This window comes from Mesoplodon mirus (assembly GCF_964341445.2).
Source record: "Mesoplodon mirus genome assembly, chromosome: 1".
Taxonomy (NCBI): domain Eukaryota; kingdom Metazoa; phylum Chordata; class Mammalia; order Artiodactyla; family Ziphiidae; genus Mesoplodon; species Mesoplodon mirus.
Genome location: NC_138976.1, coordinates 218265828 through 218293689, shown reverse-complemented (window position 1 = coordinate 218293689; position 27862 = coordinate 218265828). Strand labels below are relative to the sequence as shown.

The window sequence follows — 27862 nt, the reverse complement described above, 5'->3', positions numbered from 1 at the left end:
TTGGCAATTTTTCCCTCCTGAGGGATAGATGGATGCCAATGTGAAAAATGAATGTTACAATGCAATAAGGGAAAGACATATAATAGTAAGGGGATTTAAAAAAAACATGTAGAGATAATTTCCAAAAAAAAGAAATACAGGTGGCCAATAGAGCCTGGAGGAAAGAAAGGTCGACCTCACTAGTAGCAAAGGAAATGTTGGTTAAAACAGAATACCTTCCCCCCCCCAACCCCGCTTATCAGATGGAGAAAGGTCTGAAAGCATGGTCACAGCTAGAATTTTGAGGTTGTGGGGAAATCTACATACTTCAGGCCGACGTGTACCCTAGCACAGCCCTTCTGGAGGCAGTTAATATAGTTTTGCAGAAGCGTTCACTTTTTACCAGCCCTTTGACCCAGCAATTTTGCTTTTAGGAATGTATCCCAAGACTGTGGAAAATTTTAGCTACAAGGATATTCATTTCAACTATGTGAACAGCAGTAAAAAATTTACTGGTAAGATTATTCAATCTTATGGTGCATCCATAAGATTGAATACTATGTAATAAAAACCTTGTAAAAGTCAATGAGGCATGATGTTTGCAATATACTGGTAAATGTGAAAAGCAGTTTACAAAAGAGTATGTAGAAAATTATTCTAAGTTTTAAGAGGAAATATATATGTACAGAAAAAAAGGCTGGAAGGGGTGTACACCAGAGTATTGGCAATCATTCTCTCCAATAGGGGTCTTGCAAATTCTTTTCTACTTTTTACTTGTTTGTGTTCTCCAGATTTGTATCACCAGATTGTATAACTTTTTCAAGAAGAAAGAAAAAACCATAAAAGTTATTTTTAAAAAGAAAAGAGAAGCATCTGGGTCTAATATTTTACAGTTCCCCAGGGTAGAGAGTAGGAGAAGCCCCACAAAGGAAGCAAAAAATTCAGGAGCACTTTTGTAGGAAAGATTTAAGAGTTGAACACTAGCCATTCCCACAGATTGGAGCATCCAAGAAGATGGGTGGAGCAGTTTATAGATATGCAAATCCAGAGATTACGATTTCTTCTTAAAAAATTACAGAACCACATACTTTTTTCCATTTCTTTTTGAGATGTGAATAGACAATCTGCAGGCCTCTGTAGCTCTCGTGTGAGGGGGAGCTTGGGAGATGGTAAGAAAATGCTGGACTGGGGCTGTTAGAGCACAGAGGTGAAGGTGAAGGACACAGGTCAGGCTGCTCCCCTCGTTCAGAGCCTGCCTTGCCACTTACCCAACAGTGCAACCTGAGGCAACTTGCTGAAACTCTCTGTGCCTTGATAATAATGGGGTTTGCCCCATTAAGTGAATTAATACAGCAGAATGTTGAGAATCATGTGTTTAAACATTAAATCATGTGTACATTTTAAAATGTACCCAAGATTTGTTTTAATCAGGTGTGGAAAGACACAGACACAGAAGTGACTGTCATGGAGGAAGAAGATGATAGTCACAGATCCCTCCATGTGGGGCCACATGAAGAAGCACCAGGGCTGGTCAGAGGCAGGAGTGAGGGGAAAATGTGGGCAAGAGCATCTACTATGACTGTCACAGGAAGCAGGCTAATCAGGTTAAGGATTGGTTAGTTGAATAATTTCACCTCTCTCTGGGGCATAGGGACCATCTCTACTTATCTGGTACTTGGTCTTAGAGTGATTAGGGCAGGGGGTTAGTGGCCCAGAGTGTGAGATCTTGAGAATGGAAATAGTTGGGAAGGTATAGCTCTGGACTGATTGGTTTGCACATGCAAACTACACTTGTGGGTGAGTCCTTTATCATCTCTAAGAATTAACCAGAGGTGGGTAGTGTAGTTTCTGAGTAGTCTTTCTCCAGAGTCAGCATAGACCCCACATATCAAAACAGCAGAAATACAGAAAATAAAAAGGCGTGAGGGGGCTTCCCTGGTGGCACAGTGGTTGAGAGTCCGCCTGCCGATGCAGGGGACATGGGTTCGTGCCCCGGTCCGGGAAGATCCCAGATGCCACGGAGTGGCTGGGCCCGTGAGCCATGGCCGCTGAGCCTGTGCGTCCGGAGCCTGTGCTCCGCAACGGGAGAGGTCACTCAACAGTGAGAGGCCCGCATACCGCAAAAAAAAAAAAAAAAAAAAAGGCATGAGGGTTTCCCTGGTGGCGCAGTGGTTGAGAGTCCACTTGCCAATGCAGGGGACACGGGTTCGTGCCCCGGTCCGGGAGGATCCCACATGCTGCGGAGCGGCTGGGCCCGTGAGCCATGGCCGCTGAGCCTGCACGTCCAGAGCCTGTGCTCCGCAGCGGGAGAGGCCGCAGCGGTGAGAGGCCTGTGTACCGCAAAAAAAAAAAAAAAAAAGGCATGATTCATACACAGTGCCTGCATAGAGGAGGCACTTTATCATGTTAGCTTCATATTGGTTGTAGCTCTGTCACTCTGTGGGACCTTTAGCAAGTCCTGGACTTTCTGTCTTAAATTTCTGCCAGATGAGGATATAGACACTGGCTACAAGAGGAAAAACTTTCCTGAGTTCAGAGTCAGGCCACCTGGCTCAGGTGATTCAATCCATGAATATTCACTGATTTCCTGCAGGCAAACCACAGCTAGAAGATGAATGCCCTGTCAATTCCTATTAGAACCATGGCAAGAGCATGTCTGCTTTACCCACATGAGGCCTAATGTGTAGCAGGAGCTCAATGAATGTTTATTGATGAGTAAATCAATTTGATACTGTGACCTCAATGGAAATTAATAGAAATAGACTTATTTTCCTTTTACATCATTTCCAAATATTGGGGGATTTTCTGGTTATTCTTTTATGATTGGTGTAGAGCTTAATTCTACTGTAGTCAGGGAACACATTGTTTGCGATTTCATTAGATGTGGTGAGACTTGCTTTGTGACCCAGCTTAGGGTCCATTTGGGTAAATCTTGCATGTGGACTTGAAGCAAGTCTGTCTTCTGAGTCCAGTTGATAGAAAGTTGTCAATTAGGTCGCATTAGTTTATCATATTGTTCACTTCTTTAGTACAAGGATTTTTTTGTCTGCTTCCCCTGATGAACGGTGTGTAGTATCTCCCACGCTAATTACAGATTTGTCATTTTTTTCCTATTAGTTCCGTCAATATTTATTTCATACATGTGGAGTCTGCGTATACAAACTGAGAAGAGATAGTTAATATATTTCTGATGGACTGACTCTTTCATCATCATAAGTTTTTGTCTTCAGTAACACCTTTTGTCTTAAAGTTGACTTTATCTTACTTTGTACCAACTTTTTTTGGATGAATGTGTGTGTGGTAAATCTTTTTCCATCCTTTTACTTTAAACCTCTTGGTTTTCCATAGGAAATAGAAAATATTGTTTTGTTAAATCCATTATGACAATCTTTGTCTTTTCATTGCAGTATCATCTAATGAAATTACTGATATATTTGGTTTTAAATCCACCATCTTACTATTTTTTCTATTTGTGACAACTCTTCTATGTTACTTTTTCTCTGCTTTATTGCTCTAATTTTGGATTAATCGGGGTTTTTTAAAAAAATAATTCCATCATTTCTCCCCTTTATTGCCATGTTCATTCTACTTTTTTTCTCTTCTTATGCTGATTACATAAAGACTACAGTTTGCATCTAGCTAAGACTATTAAGATTTGCTGAAGTCTGATAGGGAAGACTACTTTCATCACTTCCCAGATAGTGCAAAGACCTTGGAACACTTCCATTTAATCCCCTTCTACCTTTTGTGCTGTTTTCACCATGGTATTTTAATGACACATATATTTTAAACCCCATAAGACATTATTATTTTACACAGTTGATATTCATTCAGATTTACCTGCATAGCTCCCCCTTCCATTTCCTTCATTCCACATCTAGGATGATTTGTCCTGTGGTCTGAAGAACTCCCTTTAGTATTTTCATCTTGGAGAACTCTGATGACAAAGTCTCTCGACTTTTTTTTTTTAATAAATTTATGTATTTATTTATTTATTTTTGGCTGCGTTGGGTCTTCGTTGCTGCACGTGAGCTTTCCTTAGTTGTGGCAAGCAGGGGCTACTCTTCGTTGCGGTGTGTGGGCTTCTCACTGCGGTGGCTTCTCTTGTTGCAGAGCATGGGCTCTAGGAGTGTGGGCTTCAGTAGTTGTGGCACGTGGGCTCAGTAGTTGTGGTCCACGGGCTCTAGAGTGCAGGCTCAGTAGTCGTGGTACACAGGCTTAGTTGCTCCGCGGCATGTGGGATCTTTCCGGACCAGGGCTCGAACCTCTGTCCCCTGCATTGGCAGGCAGATTCTTAACCACTGCACCACCAGGGAAGTCCTGTCTCCACTTTTGTGAAAACCTTTATTCTCTCCAGGGGGTACAGAATTCTAGGCTGACTTATTTTTTTCAACCCTTAGAAACTGTCATGTGATTATCTTCTTTGTTTCCTTGTTTTTTGTTGAGAGGCCAACTGTTAGCCTTATTGCTGCTCCTTTGAAGGTAATGCTCCTTTTATACTCTGGCTGCTTGTAAGCTTTCCTCTTTGTCTTGGATTTTTCCATGGTCTGATTTTGATGTGCCCTGGTATGTTTTTTTTTGTACTTCTTTGGCTTGATATCTTTCATCAGTTTCGTATAATTCTTGGCCATTATCTTTTCAAATATTTCTTCCAGACGTTCTCTCTCTCCTCTTTTGGAATTCCAATTATACGGATGTTAGATCTTTCTAACACGTAGAAAGTAACTCTGTCCTAACTTCTAGAGTTTAGCCCTTCAGGGACCCCTATCTGAAAGCCTGGGGCTATTTAACAGGGCCCTTCCTCCTTGGCAGGCTCTGAACTCCAATTTTTGTGTCCTTAGTCCTGGGAGGATGCTTGAAGTTTTGCTTAGCTTCCCAGCCTGTTGGCAACTGCCTTGGAACTGGCAAATGGCTTAAGGGGAAAAGCAGACACAAGTGTCAGGCTCACCTCGCTGTACTTCCCATCTCTCTGGATTCTTGAGTCCTTGCTGCCTCTATAGCTCTCCAGTGTCTTCAAATACATGCTTTTAGTGTTTTACCTACCTTTTCCAGTTGTCCTTGGTGGGAAGGTTTATCTGTTACAAGCTAGTCTGCTGTAGCCAAAAACACATGATACTGTGTGGAAATGACAAGAGACGGCTTCTGCCCCTGGGACTGAGTGTCCATTAAAGCCTGATATGACACTGGTGTAAAGCACAAGCAGGATGCTATGTTAAAGAGAATCAGAGAAGACATTGATTCTGATTAGGAGCATCTGGGAAGCTTTCCTTGAAGAACCGGAAGGATTGTGACATACGCTTTTCGGAGGGAAGGGGAGGCATGGGGATGGAGCACATTGATTGAGGTGGGAAAACTTAAGCCACTCTAGGCTGATACGATTGGATGGGTGACACGTGAAGGGCTGGAGTGAGGGCAAGGAGAGAAGTGTGGGAACTGAAGCCAGGAATGTAGGTATGTTCCACCTTATAAAGGCATCTGTGTCCCAGGTGGAATTTGGACATTTTTAATATGTGATAGTGGATCATTGATGTTTTGGTAGCTTGGGGTTGACTACTTCTGGCTTTGCCTGCATGAACAGTGCAACTCCGGTGAAGTCTAGCAGAAAAGTCCTCTCTCTCTGCTTCTTGGTTTTCTCCCTCGTAGAGTAAGAATCCTCATCCCTGGCTACTCCACCCATGTCTCAAGGTTCTAGTGAGGCATAGATGAGCTCGTGGACACCAATGTGCTGGGACAGGAATGAAACGTGGCCAGGGCAGAGGAGGCAATGAGGGGTCCCTTCAGAGCCACGTACTAGCCTGCCAGGCTGTGGTCTGAAGAGGGCCGTTGCAGGAACCCCACAACTTTCTGGCCTTGTTTGTGAGTCACAGGATGAGGATGGCTGGATCTCCAGTGAACCAGAGGGCCTTCCGAAGTCCTCGGTCCTGACTGCCCCCCAAAGCTGTGGCATCTCTACCCCAAAACCCAGGATGGGACCAGACACTGCCTGGCCATCTCGACAGGTGTGGAACTGCCTCTCTCCAAGTTAGATCACCCCTCCCAGGTGTTCTGGGCCCTTATCTGGTCCTTCCTTGTTGGTGATGTGCCATGAACTGAGTCATACAATTGGCCTAACACTCTGCACCTGGTTAATAGAGAGTGTATGATGCAGTGCTGTAGCTTTCACCTGCTGGTCCTGGTCTCCTTTGGGGGGCCCATCTTCCAAGTCTACTTCCTCTTCCATGAAATACACCTGCAGTCCTTTAAGACAGTCTTCCTAGCTCTCTGAATTATGGAAGGATCAAGGTACATGAACTAAGTTTTTATTTCCCGCCCTAGGACCTCATCCTGGAATTCTTAGAGGTAGGCTCCACCTGGGTACGGTGACCACAATCTTGAAAATATAAAAATTAAAAATTTTTATTTAGCAAATGCTCCTATAGGGCTTATTATGTACCATTCATTTAATCCTCATAACACTTCTGTGAGCTAGACATAATTATCATACCCATTTTATAGATACGAAACATCAAACAGCAGAGAGAAGTTAAGTATTTTGCCCAAGGTCACACAGCTAGTCAGTATCAGAATGAGAATGCGAACCCAGACTGGCTGGCTCCAGAGTCTGTGATTCCCCCTCCCCCTCACTGTGCTGTTCTGCTCTCCCTGGCCTGATGATGGGCCACTCAGCCCCTCTCCTGTTTGGTACAAAGAGCTTTATGCCTCCCTTCTGTGCACAGAGCAGGCTGGACTCAGCCCCCAGCAGCCCTCAGGGACGTAAACTATGTAAAGGGATGGAATTGTCGCCTGGGCATCCTTGGCTTCCCCAAGTGCTAGAGCAGTGCCTCAGGACTGCTCTCTGGGGCTACTCCACAGTTCAGCTAAGGACAGGTCCTGCGTAAGAGCTGTTTAAGGGGCTTTACCTCTGACCTCGTCGTTCAGTGGTCTCAGCTGTCTTGAGGTCCAGAGTATAAAACATAATGAGATCTGGGGTGTGGGTGGGCAGCATGTCGGGGTGTCTGGAGGCCTGGAGCCTGAAAGCAGAGCTATAGGAAGGTTCAGGTATGTGTGCAGCCCGTGAGCAAGTAAAGATGGAGACTCAAAGCCTCGTAGTGTTATTCTCAGCACCCAGAAGATGCCGTTTCCATCCAGGTCAACTAACGTCCAGGGGGAGGAAGTCCACCTTACCTGGGAGTACCCGAGCCCTCTTCAACATACACTGTCACATCTGCGTTTCTCCAGCCACTCGGTACCTGGAACCAAATCACCTTTTCATTCCATAAACATGTCTTCCAACCTATCATGCTTACTCTGGAGGAGCCAAAGAAGGATGAGAAACAAGTCCTGCCCTTAAGCAGTTTGTAACCTCTTTAGGAATATGAAGGTGTCTGGAAGGGGTGAGGAGAAGATCTAGATAATAAGCCCGCCTTGGAAGGAAGTCCCTGGGGGCTGTTTCAGTAGCCCACCGGAGGGCAATCTCTAGGTCCATCCATGTTGCTGCAAATGACATTATTCCGTTATTTTTTATGGCTCAGTAATACTCCATTGTATATATGTACATCTTCTTTATCCATTAATGTACATAGTCTTTTTTAAAAAACTCTACTCAAATGGGGGTTTCCCTGGTGGTCCAGTGGCTAAGACTCCCTGCTCCCAGTGCAGGAGTCCCGGGTTCAATCCCTGGTCAGGGAACTAGATCCCACATGCCGCAACTAAAGACCCCACATACCGCGGCCAAAGGTCCCATGTGCTACAACTAAGACCCAGCACAGCTAAATAAATATTTAACAGAACAAAACAAACAAACAAAAAACCTCTACTCAAATGAAGTCTAAGTGTGCTCTGTTTCCTGCCAGGAGTCATCCTGGAAAAAAGCATTTCAAAGATCTGGGAAGGTGGTGGGCAAAGAAGTAGGACTTCCCAGTCCTGTCTAGCTGAAGCATAAGATGGGAGAAGAGAAGAGGTTGGAATCCAGAATGAGCTTTCAATCCTAAGCAAAAGAGTACGAAATCACTGGCCGTTTTCCAGATGTCTGTAAGCCGAACCTTTCCTCTCTTCCAGGAAACTCCTGAGCACCAAGTGTCCCCCTCCATCAGGTCTTCCTGCCCGAGGACAGGGATGGAGAGACCCGGAGGCTCCTGCCTTTGCGGCTGTCTGTCTGTGTTCGCCCTCCTGCCCGCCCTGAGCCTGGCGCAGTACGAGAGCTGGCCCAACTACCCCGAGTACTTCCAGCAGCCCGCCCCGGAGTACCACCGGCCTCAGGTGCCCTCCGACGTGGTCAAGATCCAGCTGCGCCTGGCGGGCCAGAAGAGGAAACACAGTGAGGGCCGGGTGGAGGTGTACTACGACGGCCGGTGGGGCACCGTGTGTGACGACGACTTCTCCATCCACGCTGCCCACGTCGTCTGCCGGGAGCTGGGCTACGTGGAGGCCAAGTCCTGGACCGCCAGCTCTTCCTACGGCAAAGGGGAAGGTAAACCGCTCTGCGCTTGGGAACCGAGCACTGGGGTCACCTGGAGAGCCCGGGCACAGGCTTCTAGGGGGATAGCCTGGCAAACGGAGCTGCAGTTACTGTCAAGTAGCAATTCCTGATAATACGCCATCTGGGCAGCCTCCGTGTCTGTGCTGGAAGGTGGGAGCGGAGGCGTGCCGGGGAGGGGGACAGTGACCACCGGTCCTGCGTTGCCCAGGACTTTCCTGGTTTTAGCACACAAAGCCTGGCAGCCTGGGAAACTCCTGGTCCTGGGAAACCAGGCTGGTTAGTGACCCTAGGGAGCGGCTGAAGTCAGTTTGTGGTTACCTCTTGAGCCCTGTGCCCTGCCTGGGGCTGCGTCAGCCAGGGGGAGACGGTGCCTTTCTTCCGCCCCCTGGAAGGAGTGCCTTTTGCTCTTTGTCACAAAGACTGCCCATAGGCTAGTGTCCCCTGACTCTTCCACCCTCCTGTCCCGGTAGAGTTCACACTTTTAATACCAACATGCTATTCTGGGCTTGGCCAGCACAGGAACCGAGTTGCTTTGGGTTTTTCACTTTGATTGGCTTCTTCTTTCCTCCCTTTTTAAGTCAATACACTGAAAAAAAATTGGGGGGGGGATAATTTTGAGGGAGGGCAGGTGTTGGAGCCCAGAACCTTGGGCTTAGTCCTGTGTCGACCTAACTATCTATATGCTTTGTGGGAAGACATTTATCCTCCTTGACCTCAGTTTCCTAATCTGGAAGTTAGGCTCTCTAAGAACTCTTGAAACTGTCATAGTCTGTGGTCTTAAATAAGAAAGTAGATAAGGGTCAAGGACATTATTTAAAAATAAAATCTGGACTTCCCTGGTGATGCAGTGGTTAAGAATCTGCCTGCCAATGCAGGGGACATGGGTTCGATCCTTGGTCTGGGAAGATCCCATATGCTGCAGAGCAACTGAGCTCGTGCGCCACGGCTACTGAGCCTGCGCTCTAGACCCCGCGAGCCACAACAACTGAAGCACGCATGCCACAACTGCTGAAGCCCCGGTGCCTAGAGCCCATGCTCCGCAACAAGAGAAACCACCGCAATGAGAAGCCCACGCACCACAATGAAGAGTAGCCCCTGCTCACCACAACTAGAGAAAGCCTGTGCGCAGCAACAAAGACCCAACACAGCCATAAATAAATAAATAAATAGATAGATACATAGATAAAATCTCCAGCTGGAGTGCCCCTCCTTGGGTTAGTAAAGCAAAAGCAGCTCCTCCACCTGGCCAAGCGGCTGCACAGGTGTCAGCGTGGGCCTGGCTGCTGGAATCAATCAGAGGTGCCCAAACTCTCATCCTGGATAAACAGATTAGTGCCCCACCAACGGCATAGAATCCCCTGGGGTGCTATGCCATGATGTTCAGAATTAAGGTCTGCGCTGGAATCTAGGACTCTGTAACTTTTGGAAGCCTCCCAAGTGGTTGTACATGTAGCCAAGTTTGGGAGTCACTGAAATACATTATTGTTATGGTCCCTTCCAACCCTTGCTTTCGGTTATTCTAGAAATTATAGGAGAAGGAAATAGCATCTCATACATGTCTCACCTCTGTGTAATTGAATACGTCTTTTTGGAATAACCGGATCAAGACACAGCAGTTAAAGTAAAATGTTCCCTGAAGCTGGCTCTGGGTTCCTTACTATGACATGAGTAAAAGCAGCACAGATGAGTTAGCATATGCTGTTTTAAAACCCATTTGCTGTCTTTGTTACAAAAACTCTGGACACTTCTCCATCCTTTCACATCTTCCTTTATTCTGCTAGCTGAGTGTTCTGGGGGTAGCATCAGATTTATGTTTTCTATTCCAGGCTCTCTAAGCCTAATTATTTTATAACAAGTATATCCCAATGACTTTGGGGTTTTTCTAGTGACATCTTTATTTTCTTTCTACCCAAACAAAATTTACCTGTCATCAGGTAAGATGGATATGGTTTTTCCCCATCCCATGTTCACCTGCTCAGGAGCAGCCATGGGGGGACTGGAGAGGTGAGTTAGCCTGACTCAAACTTTGCCATCCAAGGATGATGAAGGGAGAAAAGTTCACAGGAGTAGAGGGAATGTTCAAGGGAACGATTAAAATCGCGGTCCGTGAAGTCCACACTGGGTAAGTAGGAAGGTATTCCGTGGAGCCACTGAAGGACTGGGGAGAGCTGCTAGGATCGATGGATTGTGGGTTGAGATTGCAGTACTAGAACGAGTGTGCTGGAAAGATGGAGTTGTAGGTGCAGATGCACAGCAGAAGTGTTGAAATGGAGATTGGGGAGGGAGTGCAATTGTTTGTAACGTCAAGGCCTAAGCTATGACCATGGGATGCTAGCTGATGTAGGGTGGAGGAGAGTCATTGCAGGGAGGAGGTACAGTAACTTAGAGTATTGGAAGGGTCCTCTCTGGGGCTATTGAGACCATCGAGACTTAGGAAAGAATAAGTACCAAAGAGAGGAAGGGAGAAACTGATGCTAAAAATTGTAACTGTCATGTCTCTAGGACTTTAAGGATTATGCTGTCTATGTAAAGCGGTACTTGGTTTATCATGAGAGACCCTTTAAATGTAAAATGTATTTGAATCTCATCAGCATCCGTTTCGGATTTTTAACACTGGGTACAAGGGGGGCACTCAGTAAATGTTAATCAACTGATTCAGTTTGATTTGGAAGGCAGCTATGCTCACCACGATACCACCAACGCTGATTCAGATTGACTTTGAAGAATATTAAAAACAGTTGGCATAATGACCAGTGCCCTGGGGTGTGCTCCGATGGGGTTTAGTCGGCTCTGTGGATGAACTGGAAACACTGTAGGTGAACCTGTGAGAGGCCACCCGCCCAGGAGTGCCACCGTCATCAACTCCTCTGAAGTTCAGACTGTAGTAATGAAGCTAGGGAGAACATCCATGGACCTTCTAGGTTTTCCAGCCTAGCCTTTCAATAGATCTTTTCTCCCAAAACATCTCCAAGCTCAGAGAAATCATGGCCCCTTTTAGAAGGTTCTAGAGGGGACAGCTGCCCCATTTCTCACCTTCTGGATGGCCTCACAGGCACCCGAACCTCAGATGGTTGCTCTCCTTTGCCTGTCCTCAGATCTGAGGTTAGATGTGATTCCCCCTCACCCCCTCGTTCTTCAGGTCAGAGTGACAAAGCCAGCAGAGGACCACAGTGGGGTCCTGAAGCTCCTAAATTGAATGATTTCCATTGCCCCAACAGCCCTGGGGAATACTGGCCTTCTAATAGAATTTTATTTCTGATGTTTATCCTCCAAATGGTCTGTTAACTTGTTTGTACATCTCTTCTCCTTTCATCAGGAGAAGGATTTCTTAGACTAAATGAGTGGAAACAGTAAAATGAAGTTTTGCTTCGGATTGGCATTTCACATCCAAAGTTTGAGCCCCATCTGTGTCCCTAGTGCCACTTTCCTAGCAGCTCTGAGATGGCACGTACTGAACTGTGCTCAGAATCACCCCGCATTCCAGTAGCAGAACAAGAACTGGTTGCTTTGGAATCAGAACCGCCTAGTTGTTAGGCATTAAGCATACAGGAAAAAAAAATGTCATGAAATCAGGCCAAATTAGTTTATCATGCCTGCATCTGGGGCTAAGTAGAAATCTACATTTCCACTATCTAAGAAAGTAACTGGTAGGAATGCCTAGAGGGTAGAATTATTGGCGGTGAATTGAAGCTTCTTAAGAAAGCAGCTCTTTGGGATAATAGCTCCCATTAGCGCTCCAGGGTGCTAATTTCAAATCTTCCTTATCAAAAAGTAAAGCAGGCCCTGGGGCATCTGTTTTGCAGCTCTTCCTGCTGCTGTTAGCTGTGTGCTGTCCCGTTTCCCCTCTCCTTAGCCAGGGTGGTTTCTCTCACTGCAGATGGAACGAGGGCTCTGTTTCTTTTCACCATCTCTGTCCATTCAGCAGCTTTGCTACAGAATGTTCCAAAGAAGAGGCCCCGCTTCAAATGTGGAGGGTCTTTTCCGTTGCTAGTACTTAGCAAGACAAACATTGGTTTGTTGTTGAAACAGCAATCGATTAGGGAGCATATGTTTCAGTGGAGCTTGATGTCTTGGAAACGAGGCCAAACTGAGAAACTGGTTGGAAAACCGCAGCCCAGATGTTTTCAATAAGCCCTTTGTTCCCCTCAGTACGTCTGAGGGGCTCTCCTTTGAGGCCTGAGCAGCCATCTGTCGCAGCAGACATGTCTCAGCGGGGCCTCGAAGTCAGGAGACTGGCCCCGGGTCCCCTCTGACCTTGAAGAACCTCAGATTCTCCTTGGTTTTCTCATCTTTACAATGGGAGTGTTTTTATCTGCTTTTTCCTTGCATCATGGAAACAACAGAATTCATTGTTTTTCTGACTTACTGGAAGGAGGAAGGAGAAAGGGAGGGTGAACACATACTAGGCACATATGTTATCTCATTGAATCTCCATGGTGACCTATTTGTTGGTATCATTATTTTCACTTGAGAATGGGCTTGGTGAAGTAGTTGACCCAGTCACGTGGTGCCCAGGCCTGAGTCAGAGAGAATTTGAACCCAGGTTTTCTGACTCCATTATGCTATAGAGCAGGGGTCCCCAACCCCCAGGCCATGCACTGGTACTGGTCCGTGGCCTCTTAGGGACCGGGCCACACAGCAGGAGGTGAGCGGCAGGTGAGCGAGTGAAGCTTATCTACCGCTCCCCATCGCTCTCCATCACTTGCATTACCGCCTGAACCATCCCCCCCCCCACCCGTCCCAGAAAACTTGTCTTCCACGAAACCAGTCCCTGGTGCCAAAAAGGTTGGGGACCGCAGTACTAGAGTCCTCCTGGAGTCCTGAGAAAAAGGAGAGCTTTGACTTTGTTTCCTTTCATTGCGTAGTAATACTAATAAAATTCACTACGTGAAAACCCTCTAGCACTTAACATTTCAAAAAAATTTTAATTGTGGTAAAAGGCACGTAACATAAAATGTGCCATCTTAACCATTTTTCAGTGTACAGTTCAGTAATGTTAAGTACATTCACACTGTTGTGCAACCCATCTCCAGAACACGTTTCATCTTGCAGATCTAAAACTCTATACCCGGGGCTTCCCTGGTGGCGCAGTGGTTGAGAGTCTGCCTGCCGATGCAGGGGACGCGGGTTCGTGCCCCGGTCCGGGAGGATCCCACATGCCGCGGAGCGGCTGGGCCCGTGAGCCATGGCCGCTGAGCCTGCGCGTCTGGAGCCTGTGCTCCGCAATGGGAGAGGACACAACAGTGAGAGGCCCGCGTACCACAAAAAAAATAAAAATAAAAATAAAACTCTATACCCATTAAATAACCGCCCCCCAACTGCCCCTGGTAACACCATTCTACTCTCCGTCTCTATGATTTTGACTACTCTCAGTACTTTATATATGTGGATTCATACAGTATTTGCCTTTTCGGGACTATTTCACTTAGCATAATGAACTCAGGGTTCATCCATGTTGTAGCATGTGTCAGAATGCCGTTCCTTTTTAAGGCTGAAAAATATTCCAGTGTATGTATAGACCACAATTAGTCAATGGACACCTAGGTTGCTTCTACATTTTGGCTATTGTGAATGATGCTGTAATGCATATGGGTGTACTGATATCTCTTTGAGACCCTGCTTTCAATTCTTTTGGATATATACCCAGAAGTGGGAATTGCTGGGTCATATGGTAATCCTATTTTTAGTTTTTTGAGGAACCACCCTACTGTGTTCTATAGGGGCTACACCATTTTGATAGGGATAGATTAAGATAATCCAATAGTTTAAAAATCCCACTAAGAGATCATGGACAGAGAGGGAACTTTGGGAGACCCCTGTAAGTTAATGATCACTCAAGAAAGCAAGCTTGCTTAGCAATAAAACCATGCAATAGAAGCACGAGACAGGCCTCAAGACAATAAAATAATGGTAGGAAAATGACACCTGTATCCTGCCACTGAGGTCATTAAGTTAACGATTCCTAGGACTTGTTCCTCTGCACGCACTAAAAACAAAAATACAGGACAAAGATGACATTCCAAAGTAGAAGACCCTCATTATACTGAAACCTGAGATGATTTACCTTATTTTAGCATAGATTGCCACCTTTTTTGCTAATTTCCATTGCGCCATGACAGTCCTGGTTGGGCCACAGAGGGACAAAAAACTACCCCACCCCCGCCCCAACGTGGAGGAGGGGCTGATGATGGAAGCCTGATGTCTACTCGAGAATGAGGAAGGAGGTGGTCTTCTACCACTCCCCACTTTTCCTTTGATTATAAAAATGTAGTTCACCCAGCTCTTGGGGGCAGCGCTCCCTTGCCTACCTGCTTGTATGTCTCACAAGCATCCTATATTATTAAATCCACCTCTTATCTATCACTTTGCCTCTTGCTGAATTCCTTCTGTGCCAAGACATAAAGAACCTGAGCTCCACCGAGCCCTGAGACGTGTTCTGTGGTTTCAGTGTTACAATCCTGCCAACAGTGCACAAGGGTTCCAGTCTCTCCACGTCCTTGCCAACACTGTTATTTCCTGTTGTCGTGTTTGTTTTGGTAGTAGCCATCCTAACGGGTGTGAGATTGTGTCTCACTGTGGTTAACCCTCTAACACTTTGCACTCAGAATTCCCCGCTTACTGCAAATCAGGTAAATGCACAGGAGGCGAGCAGAGTCCCACGGCCTCCCAGGCAGATTGCCCGGCTAGAAACCAGCCCTGCCTTCACCTGACTTCTGAAATGTGAGGAGGAGGCTCTGTGGGTTAGCCTAGCTGGGCCATCTCTGAATCAGTGGATGGGAAACATCAGGAAGTGGAAAGAGCACTGAAAGGACCAGGGTTCTGGGTTCAGGAAGGTGGCCTTGCACGATGAGTTGCCTTCTCTGAGCTTGTGCCATAGTCAACATAACTAAAATCATCACCACCATCATCATCATTACCATTTTTTGAGTAACTATGGACCAATGATAAATTAGGCACAGGTCATGTCTTATATCTAATCTGCACACGCCCCTGGCATTCGAGTGTCATTATTATCCCCACTTTACCTATGAGAAAAGGGAGCTTTGATCAGGATCATACAGCTAAGTGGCTGAGCCAGAATTCCTATCAAACAGCTTAGTATCCAAAGTCCCTGTTCTTCCCATTATACTACGTGCCTTCTGGGCTTAAATCTGATTTCTACTCTAATCATGTTCAATCTGCCACATCCCTAAATCACATCCCTCTGGCAAGGGAATCCAGATGGTCTAGAACTGTATGCAGTATCTCAACACACTGACCAATTGATGACCACACACAGCTGCCAAAATTAGGGAAAAACTCTCTTTCTGTGTACGCCCTTGGTGCCCCCAAAGACTCAAACCTACTCTGACGTGGAGCTTGGCTTCTCTCTTCTCTGCTTCCTTAGGGCCCATCTGGTTGGACAACGTCCACTGCACCGGCAGTGAGGGGACCCTCGCAGCCTGCTCCTCCAATGGCTGGGGTGTCACTGACTGCAAGCACACGGAAGATGTGGGTGTGGTGTGCAGTGAGAAAAGAATTCCTGGGTTCAAGTTTGACAATTCGCTGATCAACAACATAGAGGCAAGTCATGTGCTCTTTTTTTTAAAAATTGAAGTGTAGTTGATTTACAGTGTTGTGTTAATTCCTGCTGTACAGCAAAGTGATTCAGTTATACATATATACATTCTTTTGTATATTCTTTTCCATATGGTTTATCACAGGATATTGAATATAGTTCCCTGTGCTATACAGTAGGACCTTGTCGCTTATCCATCCCATATGTAACAGTTTGCATCTGCTAATCCCAAACTCCCACTCCATCCCTCCCTCACCCTCCCTCTCCCTTGGCAACCACAAGTCTGCGAGTCTGTTTCGTAGGTAGTTTCATTTGTGTCATATTTTAGATTCCACATATAAGTGATATCATATGGTATTTGTCTTTCTCTTTCTGACAAGTTCTTGTGCTCTTGATGACTCCTTAATGTGAATGTTTTCCTTCTTCCTTGTATCTCACTTCTCACCTATGATTCCGAGAAGTGTGTGTGTGATCACTTTTGTGGCAGGTGGGGGGACCTAAACCAATTTCATTTGGTGCCAGGGCAGTTGAGGAAGGATTTCTGGAGAAGAGGCTGCTATCAGTGGGGAAAGGGCATTCCAGACACAGAGAACGACTTGGACAAAGACACAAAGGCACGGAGGTGTGAACTGGGGATGAGCAGGTCGTTACCACTCAAGACTGTAATTATGAATGTGGAAATAGTGTGAAATGAAGCTAGAAAGGCCTGTGCTATGTACAGGAGCTTGCCCTTTGGACTAGGAAGGTGTATCAGCTAGCAACGGCAGTGTAACAAATTATCCCACCCCCCTCACATTTTGCAACAAACATGGATTATCTTGAATAGCTTCTGAGGGTCAGGAATCCAGGAGTGGTCAGCCAGTTCATTCTGCTCAGAACATCTTATGAGGTTGTAGTCATGTTGTCAACTGGAGCTGGGGACTCCTCTCCCAAGTTGACTCCTGTGGTTGTCGGCAGGTTTTTGCTTCCTTCTGGCTGTCAGCTGGAGGCCTCTGGTCTTCTCCACACAACCTCCCAATAGGGTGCTTGAGTGTCCTTAAGACATGGCAGTTGTCTTTCTCTAGGGTGAGTGACTCAAAAGAGAAAGAGAGAGGGAGCAAAACATGGAAGCTGCATCTTTCATAACCTCGTCTCGGAAGTGATGGGCCATCATTTCTGCTGTATTCTATTGGTCACTCAGACAAACAGTATACAGTGTGGGAGGAGATTACCCAAGGGTGTGACTACAGAAGGTAGTGGTCATTTGGGGTCATCCTGGGGACTGGCTGCCATAGGACAGTTGTCCCAGATCTAGCTGGGGATCAGAATCACTTTTATTTTATTTTATTTTATTTTAAATTTATTTATTTATTTATTTATGGCTGTGTTGGGTCTTTGTTGCTCTGTGCGGGCTTTTCTCTAGTTGCAGTGAGTAGGGGCTACTCTTTGTTGCGGTGCACAGACTTCTCGTCGCAGTGGCTTCACTTGTTGCAGAGCACGGGCTCTAGGCGCACAGGCTTCAGTACTTGTGGCACACGGGCTTAGTTGCTCTGCGGCATGTGGGATCTTCCTGGACCAGGGAACGAACCTGTGTCCCCTGCATTTGCAGGCAGATTCTTAACCACTACGCCACCATGGATGTCTCCAGAATCACTTTTAAAATGCACTGGCACCTCATCCCAGACCTCCTGAATGAGAGTCTGCCACTATGGGACCAGGTTATTATTTTTAAGCTCTCTCAGATGATTATGATGTTGCCAGCCTGACCCAAGTCAGCATCTGGGAATGGCAAAAGGGCTTGTGACCCTCCTACATTTATGGCTAAATTTCAGATTGATCTTTTCAACAAGTTCTCCAGCCAGAGAACAAAATGAACAAACATATATTGCAGTCCTCTTGTGTGCAACATATGTGGGGCTTAGGACAGGAAGATGAGGCAGCCAAGACTCCCTCCTCAAGGGGACTCCAACCCCCAAGGGGATGTTGGATCTGCCATGAATCCAGGCCAAGGAGCCTTCGCTGTGCTTTGGCCTCCAGCTGACCTCAGGACTAATGCTGAAGAGAGGTGACTCTTGAAATTGCCCTATTTGGGCTCCAGAGGAAGTTCTCCCCAGACTGTGGTCTTTACATTTTCCTCCTATGACTCACTCGGTCCCAGTCTTTCTCATATGCTCCAAGAGCACACTGCGTATGCTGGGAACTGGTCCAAGCCTGCAGGATAGTGTGGAAAAGGATTCCCAGCCTTCTCGCAGCTGGCAGCATGAGACCACCTCTAGTGGACACTGTTCAAATGCTGCTCTTTTGTTTGGGATAACTAGAAGAGATGGTTACAGAGTTGATGTACTTTATTTAGTTGTCCAGTTCCTGATGACGACTTTGCTTTACCATGAAGTTTGTAATTTGGAGGGTGGTCTTATCCAGTCCAGTTTCACACATTCCATCGCCACTCTTTATAACCTCATATGAAATAATTAGCACCCACTCATACGTATCTCATCTTTCCAATGTTGGAAGCTCCAAAGGGCAGGGCATACATCTAATTCACCATCATATCCCATAAAAATAATGCTGGGTACCTAATGGGAACAAGATCTCCAATTCCCAAATTTTCTTCTTCCCAGAAATGAAAACCAAAGATCATCATCCACTTGGGTGAAGAATATCCTAGGATAAAATATCAAACTAAACAGTGATGAGAAATGCGTAGAAGCAAATCATTCCTTCATAGTATTGCCCTGCCTAATAGGACAGTGAACTTACGTGTGACATCTTTGAGGGTTTTTTTTTGGCGGGGGGGTCCACAGAAATTTTTTAGTAGTAATTGGATCTAACAGTAGTTTTATTCTACCGAACAAGTTAAATCAGGGATCTCTAAATTTTGGAATCCCAGTATTAATCAACTACAAATAAATATTAGCCCATATCTATCACCAATGACTGAGATGTTTCTTTCTAATGAATTGACCGTTACAGTTCCAAAGTTCTGAAACAGCCAACAGACCATAGAAAGAGACTTCTTTAGGCTCCTGCTTGAAACCAAGAGCTTCAGCAAACTGCTGACCTTGATTCAGGGCCAAATGTGTGACATTGTTAATGGGCTTTTGCTCATCCTACAACCTCAGGAAAATCCACATGGATTGTCAAGCAAAGATCCAGGCTTCTGGGCATAAGAAAGTCACTGATAGCTTGAATCAAAGGAGGGTGGGCCAAAATGTTTGTGGGTTTTGGATTGGGAAAATGAAAAGGTTCATCTGTCACTAGAAAAAAAAAATAATGGTTCTGGCAAAGGACTCTGTGAAGGGCACTTCAACAGAGAAATGTTTATGGAATAGCTCTACGGGCCAGTTCTACTGCTTAGCATTTAAAGGGGAAATAAGATGGGTCATAGAGAAAGCAGAACCTTAATTGGGTGGAATAGGCTGAAAAATGACTGGAAAAAAATATGTTGACAAGAACTTTCTTATTCTGGAAGGGCTGAGATTCTGTGATAGGAAAGCTGAGTATCTGCCTTTATTCTGGACATTTGTTGGAGGCCTGCTGTACACACATCATGGTCTGGGACACCACCGGGGAAAGTAAACATGACCCTTGTCCTCTAGCCCTTATAACCCAAGAAGACAAGATGCATGCCTCGGGGAAAATTAGAAGATCATTCCAAGGCAAGGAGCCTAGGTCCTAAATGAGTTTACAGTAGCCCAGAGAGGGCTAGCTGAGGGGAGTCTGGTTTAAAGGGCTGGATAACTTCTGCAGTCTCTAAGCTTTGTATTTTCCTAGAAGGCCTCCCTCTTGCTGTCATATGAATCAGACTGGTTACCATGGACCAGACTAGAAGCTTTCCTGTCTAACCAGGGATGCTGTGGAAATTTTCAGTTGATGAGTAGTCCCCTGTAATCTCTGCCCTTTGGTATCTGCTAAAAGTAGGTCATCAACAGGCCTAGATCTCAGGGTGTCTGACGAGAACCTCGGAGAGTTACCAGAAGATTCTTCCATCCAGGACTTTGTGGCTCAAGCTCATGCGTACGGGCAGGGTTGGCCCGATGGGTAGGGAGCCACCCAGGCCACCTACCAGGAATATTTGTGGGATGTGAGAAGTTTCTCCGAAATACCTCATGTAATAGCTGTGTCAGTAGCTTAAGTCACGCAATCACTCATCTTGGCTAGAGAAATGTCCCCTGTTAGATGTGTGTGGACCAGAGGAAGACATGTAGGTTTGGTGGACATGCAGCTAGGGGGGAGTCGTGACTCATGATACCCAGAACTGCTGATTAATTAGCGTGAACACAGTGGATGGTCTCTACTGCTGTAGCCCAAGGCTCCACTCTGTCTTTCCACCATGTATCAGAAATTTGCGTGGAGATTAAAATGTACACTGATAATATTTATAGGAGACACAAAACTAGGAGAGGTTGCTGGGATAAAACATCATAGAGTGAGATTCAGAAAAACCTCAGGAGGTTGAAATAATAGACCCAAACTGGAACATGTTAGGGATGAATATAAGGTCCTATATCAAGGTTCATGGGGGGCAGGGGGCAGGAGCAGGGAATAGCTAAAGAGTAAAAGCCAGGGAAAGTGACTGAAAGCACTGATTATATTTAAAAGATCCCTGAAGGGAACTGGTTGCCTAAAAGCTCAGTATAAGCCAAAGGTATGGTATGGCTGCTAGAAAAGTGAGTGTAAACTGATACACTGGGGGAAGACTTATTTCCCTAAACTCCTTACTTTTTGGACTAAGAACTAAGTGCAGTTCTGGGGTCATCTCTTAACTGTGTCTCCCGGAGGAGGGACAAGCCGAGTGGAGACAGGTCTGGAAACCACATCATATGAAGAATGAAGATACTGTGTCAAGAAAAGAGATATGGGGGTGGGGGGAGACATGTCCGTTCTCTTCAACTATTGAAGTGCTACCATGGAGAAGAGTGTGATCAATGCTAACTTCCAGAATTAAGATGGATGGGGAGGGATTGGGATGTAGATTTCAGCTCCGTGTGAAAACTCTTTGAGGCTGAGTGATGGGGCTACACATTTCAACACAGTCTGAAGACTCTATAACACAGGGGATGGGGCTTACCTGTTAGAGGTGAGCTCCTTGTCACTGGAGTAGCTCAAGCAAGAACTGGATGACCTCCTGCCAGGAATATCACAGCCAGATCCCTACATGGGAAGGACACAGAACAAGGTGATTACCAAGTTCTAAGATCCCTTGTTTCTCGGCATCTATGAAAATGCACCCAGCCCACACAGGGGGTGCACACTAGCCGGCTATTGGCAGTGCCCACCATTGTGTGAATTGGGGTCATGCACCTTACACACACACACACACACACACACACACATACACACACAGAGAAGGGATGCCAGCTAGTGTGTGTGCTCGGGATCTCTCTCTACCGCTTCTCTGGCCCGTCATGACTTTGGCCTTGAAAGCAGACACTTCTCACCCGCACTCTTCCACATCAAAGTGAAAATTAGAGCCCCACTCTTCTCAACTTCCCCCGGTTGGGGGCCCATAAATTCAAAAGCAGCCAAGAGTGAAGTGTCAATTAATACCTTCTCTGTGTCTTGTGACCCCAGATATAAACAATTAGGCTAGTGAAGGTCATGAAGACACCCCATCTCTTCTCAGCCTTATTTTGAAAGGGTGAAGCCGGGTTCTATAATATCCACCCTCGTTGACGCCTGGAGACTGGGAACAGATTACAGACCATTATAGATGACCCTCAGAGGCTTGCTCCTTCTCCGGAGCACACTGGAATTCCCCAAGCAGAGAGTGGAAGAAAACTGCATCCGTCTAGACCAAGTTCATCCCACTCTGGGATGCCAGAGGCATGAGTCACTAAACCCTGGGGCCTGAATGATGGAATTTCACTCGATGAGCTAACTCTGCTTCTGTGGACTCCTACATCTGCTTGGGGCATCCTCGGGGGCCCCTTGACACTTCATAAATTCCCTTCTAGAGGAGGGAAAAAGTGCCTCTTCTTCAGATGAATGACCCCACCCAAGGAGAGTTCACAGGTTTGGCCCCTGAGCTCCCTGTTGGCCAGAGCACAGAGCGAGTCCACTCTTTTCTTTAAGATGAGTGGGTTGAATTCAATCCCTTCCAGCTATGAAGTCTGTAATCCAGAGTGGCAGTGGTTTCTCCATCAGAATGGCACGGCACACACTCATTCTGTAAGGGGAAAAATCAGATGATTTCTGGAAAAGTGCTTTGCAGACTATAAAGTGTTAACAAGAGATTTGCCTTACCACTGATTCACCAACCTGGGTTCATTTCATCCAGAAAATTAACCAAGCAGGGTCTCCTTTCTCCCCTTTTCTGTGGTCTAAGTTTTAGACCCCAGAGTGGAAGGCAGGAACCCTGAGTTCTGGTCCCCTTGGAGCCTAAGACTTGTAGCTGTATGTCCAGAGGGACTGACCCTTCTTGGGTCTCTGGGCACCTCCTTGTAAAACAGCATTTTCTGCAGGAAAATGAGTCTTGAGCCAATTCTCAAAACCTTCTTCAAAAGAGGGAAACAGGAGCAAAAAATAAAATGTAAAATACTGTTAGTTTCGAGTGAATATATCTTTTTTAAACCTAGAAAACAGAGCTCCAAGGCTTCCCTGGTGGCTCAGTGGTTGAGAGTCCGCCTGCCGATGCAGGGGACATGGGTTTGTGCCCCGGTCCGGGAAGATCCCACATGCGCTGGGCCCGTGAGCCATGGCCGCTGAGCCTGCACGTCCGGAGCCTGAAGAGGGAAACAGGAGCAAATAATAAAATGTAAAATACTGTTAGTTTCAAGTGAATATATCTTTTTTAAACCTAGAAAACAGAGCTCCAACCGAACCTCCCTGGAGTTCAGAGGCTCTTAAATCAAGAGACTTTGTTTCCTGTCTACAGCGGTGGACAAGTTGGAAAAAGCATTAGATAAGGAAAGATTACAAATCCAGATGCCCTTGTGAACAGCCCTCTCTGCACTGGCTCTTTTGCACATTGCTAAGTCATGTGCTCACAGAAAGGCTCGTGGCTGAGGCCGTGGACCGTTAGGTCAGGGAACATAACGGGTTTTTTCCTTTCTTCACCTTCTCACCCCACCTTCTTCTCTACCCATTATTTTAAAGGCTCTTTTGCAAAAGCAGTTACGTTCCCAGAATTGATTGGAAATCCCCCGGCTGTGAGATTTAGGGGTGGCCTGTCCCCCGAGTGGCCCCGGAGCCCCAATTTCTCCTTTGTGACAGCCGGCAGCCCAGGCAGTCTGGAGGGGCCAGGAGTGAGGGGATGAGGATGGAGCCAGGAGCAGGGTATTCGCTTCCAACGGTGGGGAGAATCCGGTACCCTCCCCTCTGCTCTCTCTCCTCCTTCTGGAGGGGCGCTGAGACCTGAAAAAGCTCTTTCTTCCCTCTTAACCACAGGGATGGAGGCTGTTGTGAATTTTTTAAATTCCAGAAGTCCAGGTTTTTATTAGCCACAGTTAGCTGCCAAATGCTTCAAGGTTTTCCCCTCAGCAGCAGCCTCATCTCCCCAGCATCTTGGGGGGCTCTTAGGGGTGGAGGCATGGAGCCTGAAAGGGAGTAATTAACTCTAGAAAGGCCCAAACACTTCCTGGCCAGGAGTTTCCACACACACACACACCCAAGAGGACACGCAGCAGGTTACACTGGGTGGTTTAAAGAAAGGGGGTCTGTTTTCATCTCTGTGGAGTTCAGAAGGCAGTGGTCCCTCCAAGCTAAATATAGCCCTGCTTCCCCCGAAGGCCACAGGGTAGCTGGCCGGCTTCCCTCTGTGGCAGGAGGAGAGATGGTAGCAAGTGGGCAGTTGGTGTCGGACCCTTCAGCAAGGGAGTAAAGGGCCACGATGGGAGCCCACAGCGTCTCAATCCCCAGACTTGCCGAACTGTCAAGCTGGGCCATCACATGTAGCTCTCCTAGGTTTTCTCTCCCAGCCTACAGAGAGCTTGGGCAAGAAGAGGTATTAGATCCTGTCTGGTGCTAACATTCCGTGATTCTGTTTATTGAGAGCCTCTATGTGGTCTGGGCTCACCAGCCACCAACCACAAGGGGAACAAGAGAAGTAGTTCTAGGGTGACCTGTTTTCCCAACGAAAAATAGGTCGCAGCATCTGAAAAGCAAAAGGGCATTTATGCAGCTAACAGAACAGAATATTTGAAATTGCGCACATCCTGGCAGATCTGGGAACCCTATCCCTGGCCGGGGTGCTGTACACACAACCCTCTGAAAATTATAAATATTATAATTGTTTGCGAGTTGAAAGAAATAAGTAATGTTATACTCACTCATTAGATGAAATCAATGAATAAGTAGCCTTATAATTTGTCATAGAAGAAATAAATAAATGGCAGTATGTACTCCAACATTGAACAGTGTGGACTGGATGGTAAATTCTGTGGCAGTTTGGAAAGGGAGAGGTTATAGAAGAAATAAATAAATGGCTTGAGATCAGTGGGAGGGAGGCTCTATGGAAGAAGTAGGAGCTTGAGCTGGGCTGGAGAAAGCCTCTCTCTGCCCTGGTTGGGCAGGTCTGTTCTGTAGGGTGGGGCTCCTGATGTGACTGTGGTGAAGGTGGTGGCAAAGGGCCCAGGTGGTTCATTCGAGTCACCTCAGCCATGCTGGAGGGGTCAGCGACAACGACTCCCCCCCGGCCCCATCCCCATGAGGCTGTTGCTAAGGCAGCTGGATGCTGTGTCTGTTCGTTCGTTCATCCACTACATTTTAATCGGGCACCAGACTCTATGCTGGCCTGGGAATCAAGGGATTAATGAAATGAAAGGACAGTCTTGCCCTCCCGAAATTTGCTGTCCCATAGTGGAGAAAGACGATTTCCCAAGTCATTACTTTGTCACCCTGGTGACGGTTGCTGGGAGGAGAAGCATCAGGTCAGGTCCCCTACCTGGGAGCATGGTGGACCGTTTGGCCAGGCCCACGGACTTGCCTGGTTTGTGGCCTCAGCACCCCTGATGGGCCAGAGGGACTGGTTGCTGGCGCAGGTGTCCTGCCAGCTCCTGCAGACAGCAGGTCTTGACTGTTCTCCAAAGAAGCAGCCTCTGTTACCCACCCCACTGCTTTCAGGTTGGAAAATGAAACACAGAGCATTTGATTCTCCAGCAGCGTTGCAAAGCTCTTGGTTTATAGGAGGAGGGCCCAGACTGACTGTGGGCTTTTTCCTCTGGTGCCTCAGCATGACCTCAGTTCTCAAGCCATTCCCACCCCGACCCCCTCCGCCCAGACTGGTCTCCATCACAAAGAGCTGAGCAACAGAGATGCTGCACTGCCTTCCCACTTCCCTTTCATCTATGTAGCCCAGTAGGAATCACTGGCTAGAGAATATTCCCAGCAGTTTCTTAGGCTGTGAATTTCCGATTTGATCATCAAGAGGGGATAATTACAGCGTAGCCGGCTTCTTCCAGTACAACATGTCTTGTACTGTTGACAGATGACACCCACATAGCTAAACCATCTAAATGTGTGCTGAGGGCCAGATCAGCTTTTAATTCAGTTTATAACTATTTATTAGCCTCAGATTTCAAGGGGAAAGGGGAGGGTGTTAAACAGCTCAGATGACAAGAGGTCGCATGGATAAAGTGCAGACAATCTCCTTGTCCATCTCGGTAAGTCACATAAGTAGTGCTTATGCTGTGAAAAAAGACAAGCCTCTCTGTTTATTTTGCATTACACCAAGAATAAAGGGAGTCTTTATTACACTTTTGGCTGGAGAGCCCAACATTTCTAGTTAAGCTGAATTCCTGTAACTGGATTTTCTTAAATGATTATTAGTTTGTTCCAAGAATATGTGAGGACCCACGATGTCTCGTGTCTGGCACTCGTTGCCATGGGGAATACAAGAATGAATAAAGCACATAAATTCTGTCCTTGAGAGACTCACAGTCCGATGAGGTGGCAAAATGAAAAGGTAGATAGTACAAGGTAGTCAGTATAAGCCAAGAATGAATTGAGGGACCCAGAAAGCAAATGCTAGAGGAATAAAGGAGTCGAATCTATGTGGATGAGATATTTGCGGGAGGGACGTCACAGCCCTCAATAGGTATTTTTCAAACGATTGAATGAACAAGATTGTTCCTGAAGGTCAGGAGGATTCTGATCGGTAGAGAGGAAGGAAAAAAGGATTGCAGGGAGCAGCTTGATGCTGGGGTTAAAAAAGTGATGTCAGCCTGGAACCTTGAGACTGGAAAAAGGGCACGGAGGAGATGAGGTGGGTCCTATCAGGAAGGCTCTTGACCAGGAGCATAAGCCCTGGGGGAGCCACGGGAAGGTTTTGAGCCCAACCCACAAATGCACAGCGGTCAGCTGGATGGATATGCCAGCCATGTGTGAGATGGACAGGGTCAGCCATTCATCCGGACCGGGGAGAGATACAGGGTCCCGTGAAATGACAGAATTGTGATGCTCTTCTCTTACTTCCACTACATACCTGCCTGGACAATAGAAGTGGGAATGAGAAGGTGACTGAAGGGTAGGAAAAGCACTTCTGGGGCAGAATGGTCCATAAGAGTGAGGAAGAGAGAGGGAGCAGAAGGCATGTGAGGCTTGAGGGCTGCAAGCTGGAAGGGCGTCACCTGCCAGCCCGCAGGAAGGAAAGACCGAGGGCATCCTGGCTGCGTTTGGTTTGAGGTGCTGAGGAAGGCGCCAAGATGGCACCTGGGAAAACGGATCTCTATCTGGAAGGCCAGTTTTTAAAAACAGCCAAATAAAGAAAGCTAAGGGCTTTGAGAGCAAGATGCAGGAACCTGTTAGCTGTAGAGGGAAGGAGCTTGCTAAGTGAGCAGCAATTGTGCAGCGCTAACCAGTCACGTGTTCTAGTTGGGATGATGGCGGACGAGTATATCTCCATCATGGTGTTCCCACCTGACACCACTCCAAGGATGACTTCTCGGGTGGGAAGGCCTGGGCTGATAAATTATGTAATTAATTATGTAATTAAATTACGACTTCTAGAGGGAAGGAAGGCGCATAGTTGGGCTAAGATCTGGCCCTTGCTAATGTGCCCTCCCCGGGAGGCCATGAGCTTAGTGCTGACTTTCAGAGAAATTGTGAAGTGCATTCTTAGAGGCTTGCTTGCTTGCCTTGCCTCCCCCTGTATCTTTCCCTGATGCAATCTCCAACTAGACTTTCAAAACTGGTGATTTTTCCTCTTTGGCGACAGCCCCAGGCTGTCACATTGTGGAATTTGCAGTTCATTCACAGATGCGGCAAATGTGAAATGCCATTCAAGCACAAGACTGGGAGCCCAGCCCTGGTGCTTCTTCACTAGACTTTCTTTCCACCAACCCCCTAGTTAAGGCAGGGCAGGGCATGGCCTCAAGGCACCTTTATTTTCCCCTTTGGAAGCCGGTGATAATCACTCCCGGAGGATATGAGGAGTTTTGAATAGGACAAGCCAGGAAGGTTCTGTGAATTCCTTGGAGGGAAGCCTTTTGGTGAGCCCAGTGAACTATTATCTCAGGCAAGAGGACCAGCATTCAGACGTTCATTTGAATTTGAAAAAGTGCCAGGTGCATTGCTGGCTTCTGGGCTATCGGGCTTAATGTAAAACTCACAAGTGTAGAGAGACTTCTGTTAGAAAAGAAAAATGTGTATATGTTTTAGTGTTTCAAATCTTCACTTCTCTTGAAGTTGAACTTCTGGGGGAAAAAAAAGTCCTAACACTTGCGGTTATGGAAGGGATTCCACAGCGGTGAGGTCAGGAGGGCTGTTTGTGTATACGTGTGTGTTTTCCTACACAGAGGTCTCTGAGCAGTCCAAGTGAGCTCTTAGCCAGCAGCAACCCCTGAATGTGTGCCATGGAGGGTTTCCCTGCCACCCCCGGCCTGAGTCCAAGGGCAGCTGGGAGGTGGCTGTCTCCCCTCACGTACGCTCTGGCCTGACTCACGGCTCCT

General features: G+C 46.7%; 1 protein-coding gene across 1 annotated transcript in view; it reads left to right on the top strand.

The window, feature by feature from the left end:
• LOXL2 (lysyl oxidase like 2) overlaps positions 1-27862 on the top strand; it is a 103750-nt gene that overhangs the window by 21114 nt on the left and 54774 nt on the right. Inside the window, exons 2-3 of the mRNA XM_082622073.1 lie at positions 8017-8428; positions 15825-16000. Coding sequence (XP_082478199.1) covers positions 8074-8428; positions 15825-16000 — 531 coding nt within the window. The 5' untranslated portion in view covers positions 8017-8073. The remainder of the gene's footprint in view (positions 1-8016; positions 8429-15824; positions 16001-27862) is intronic.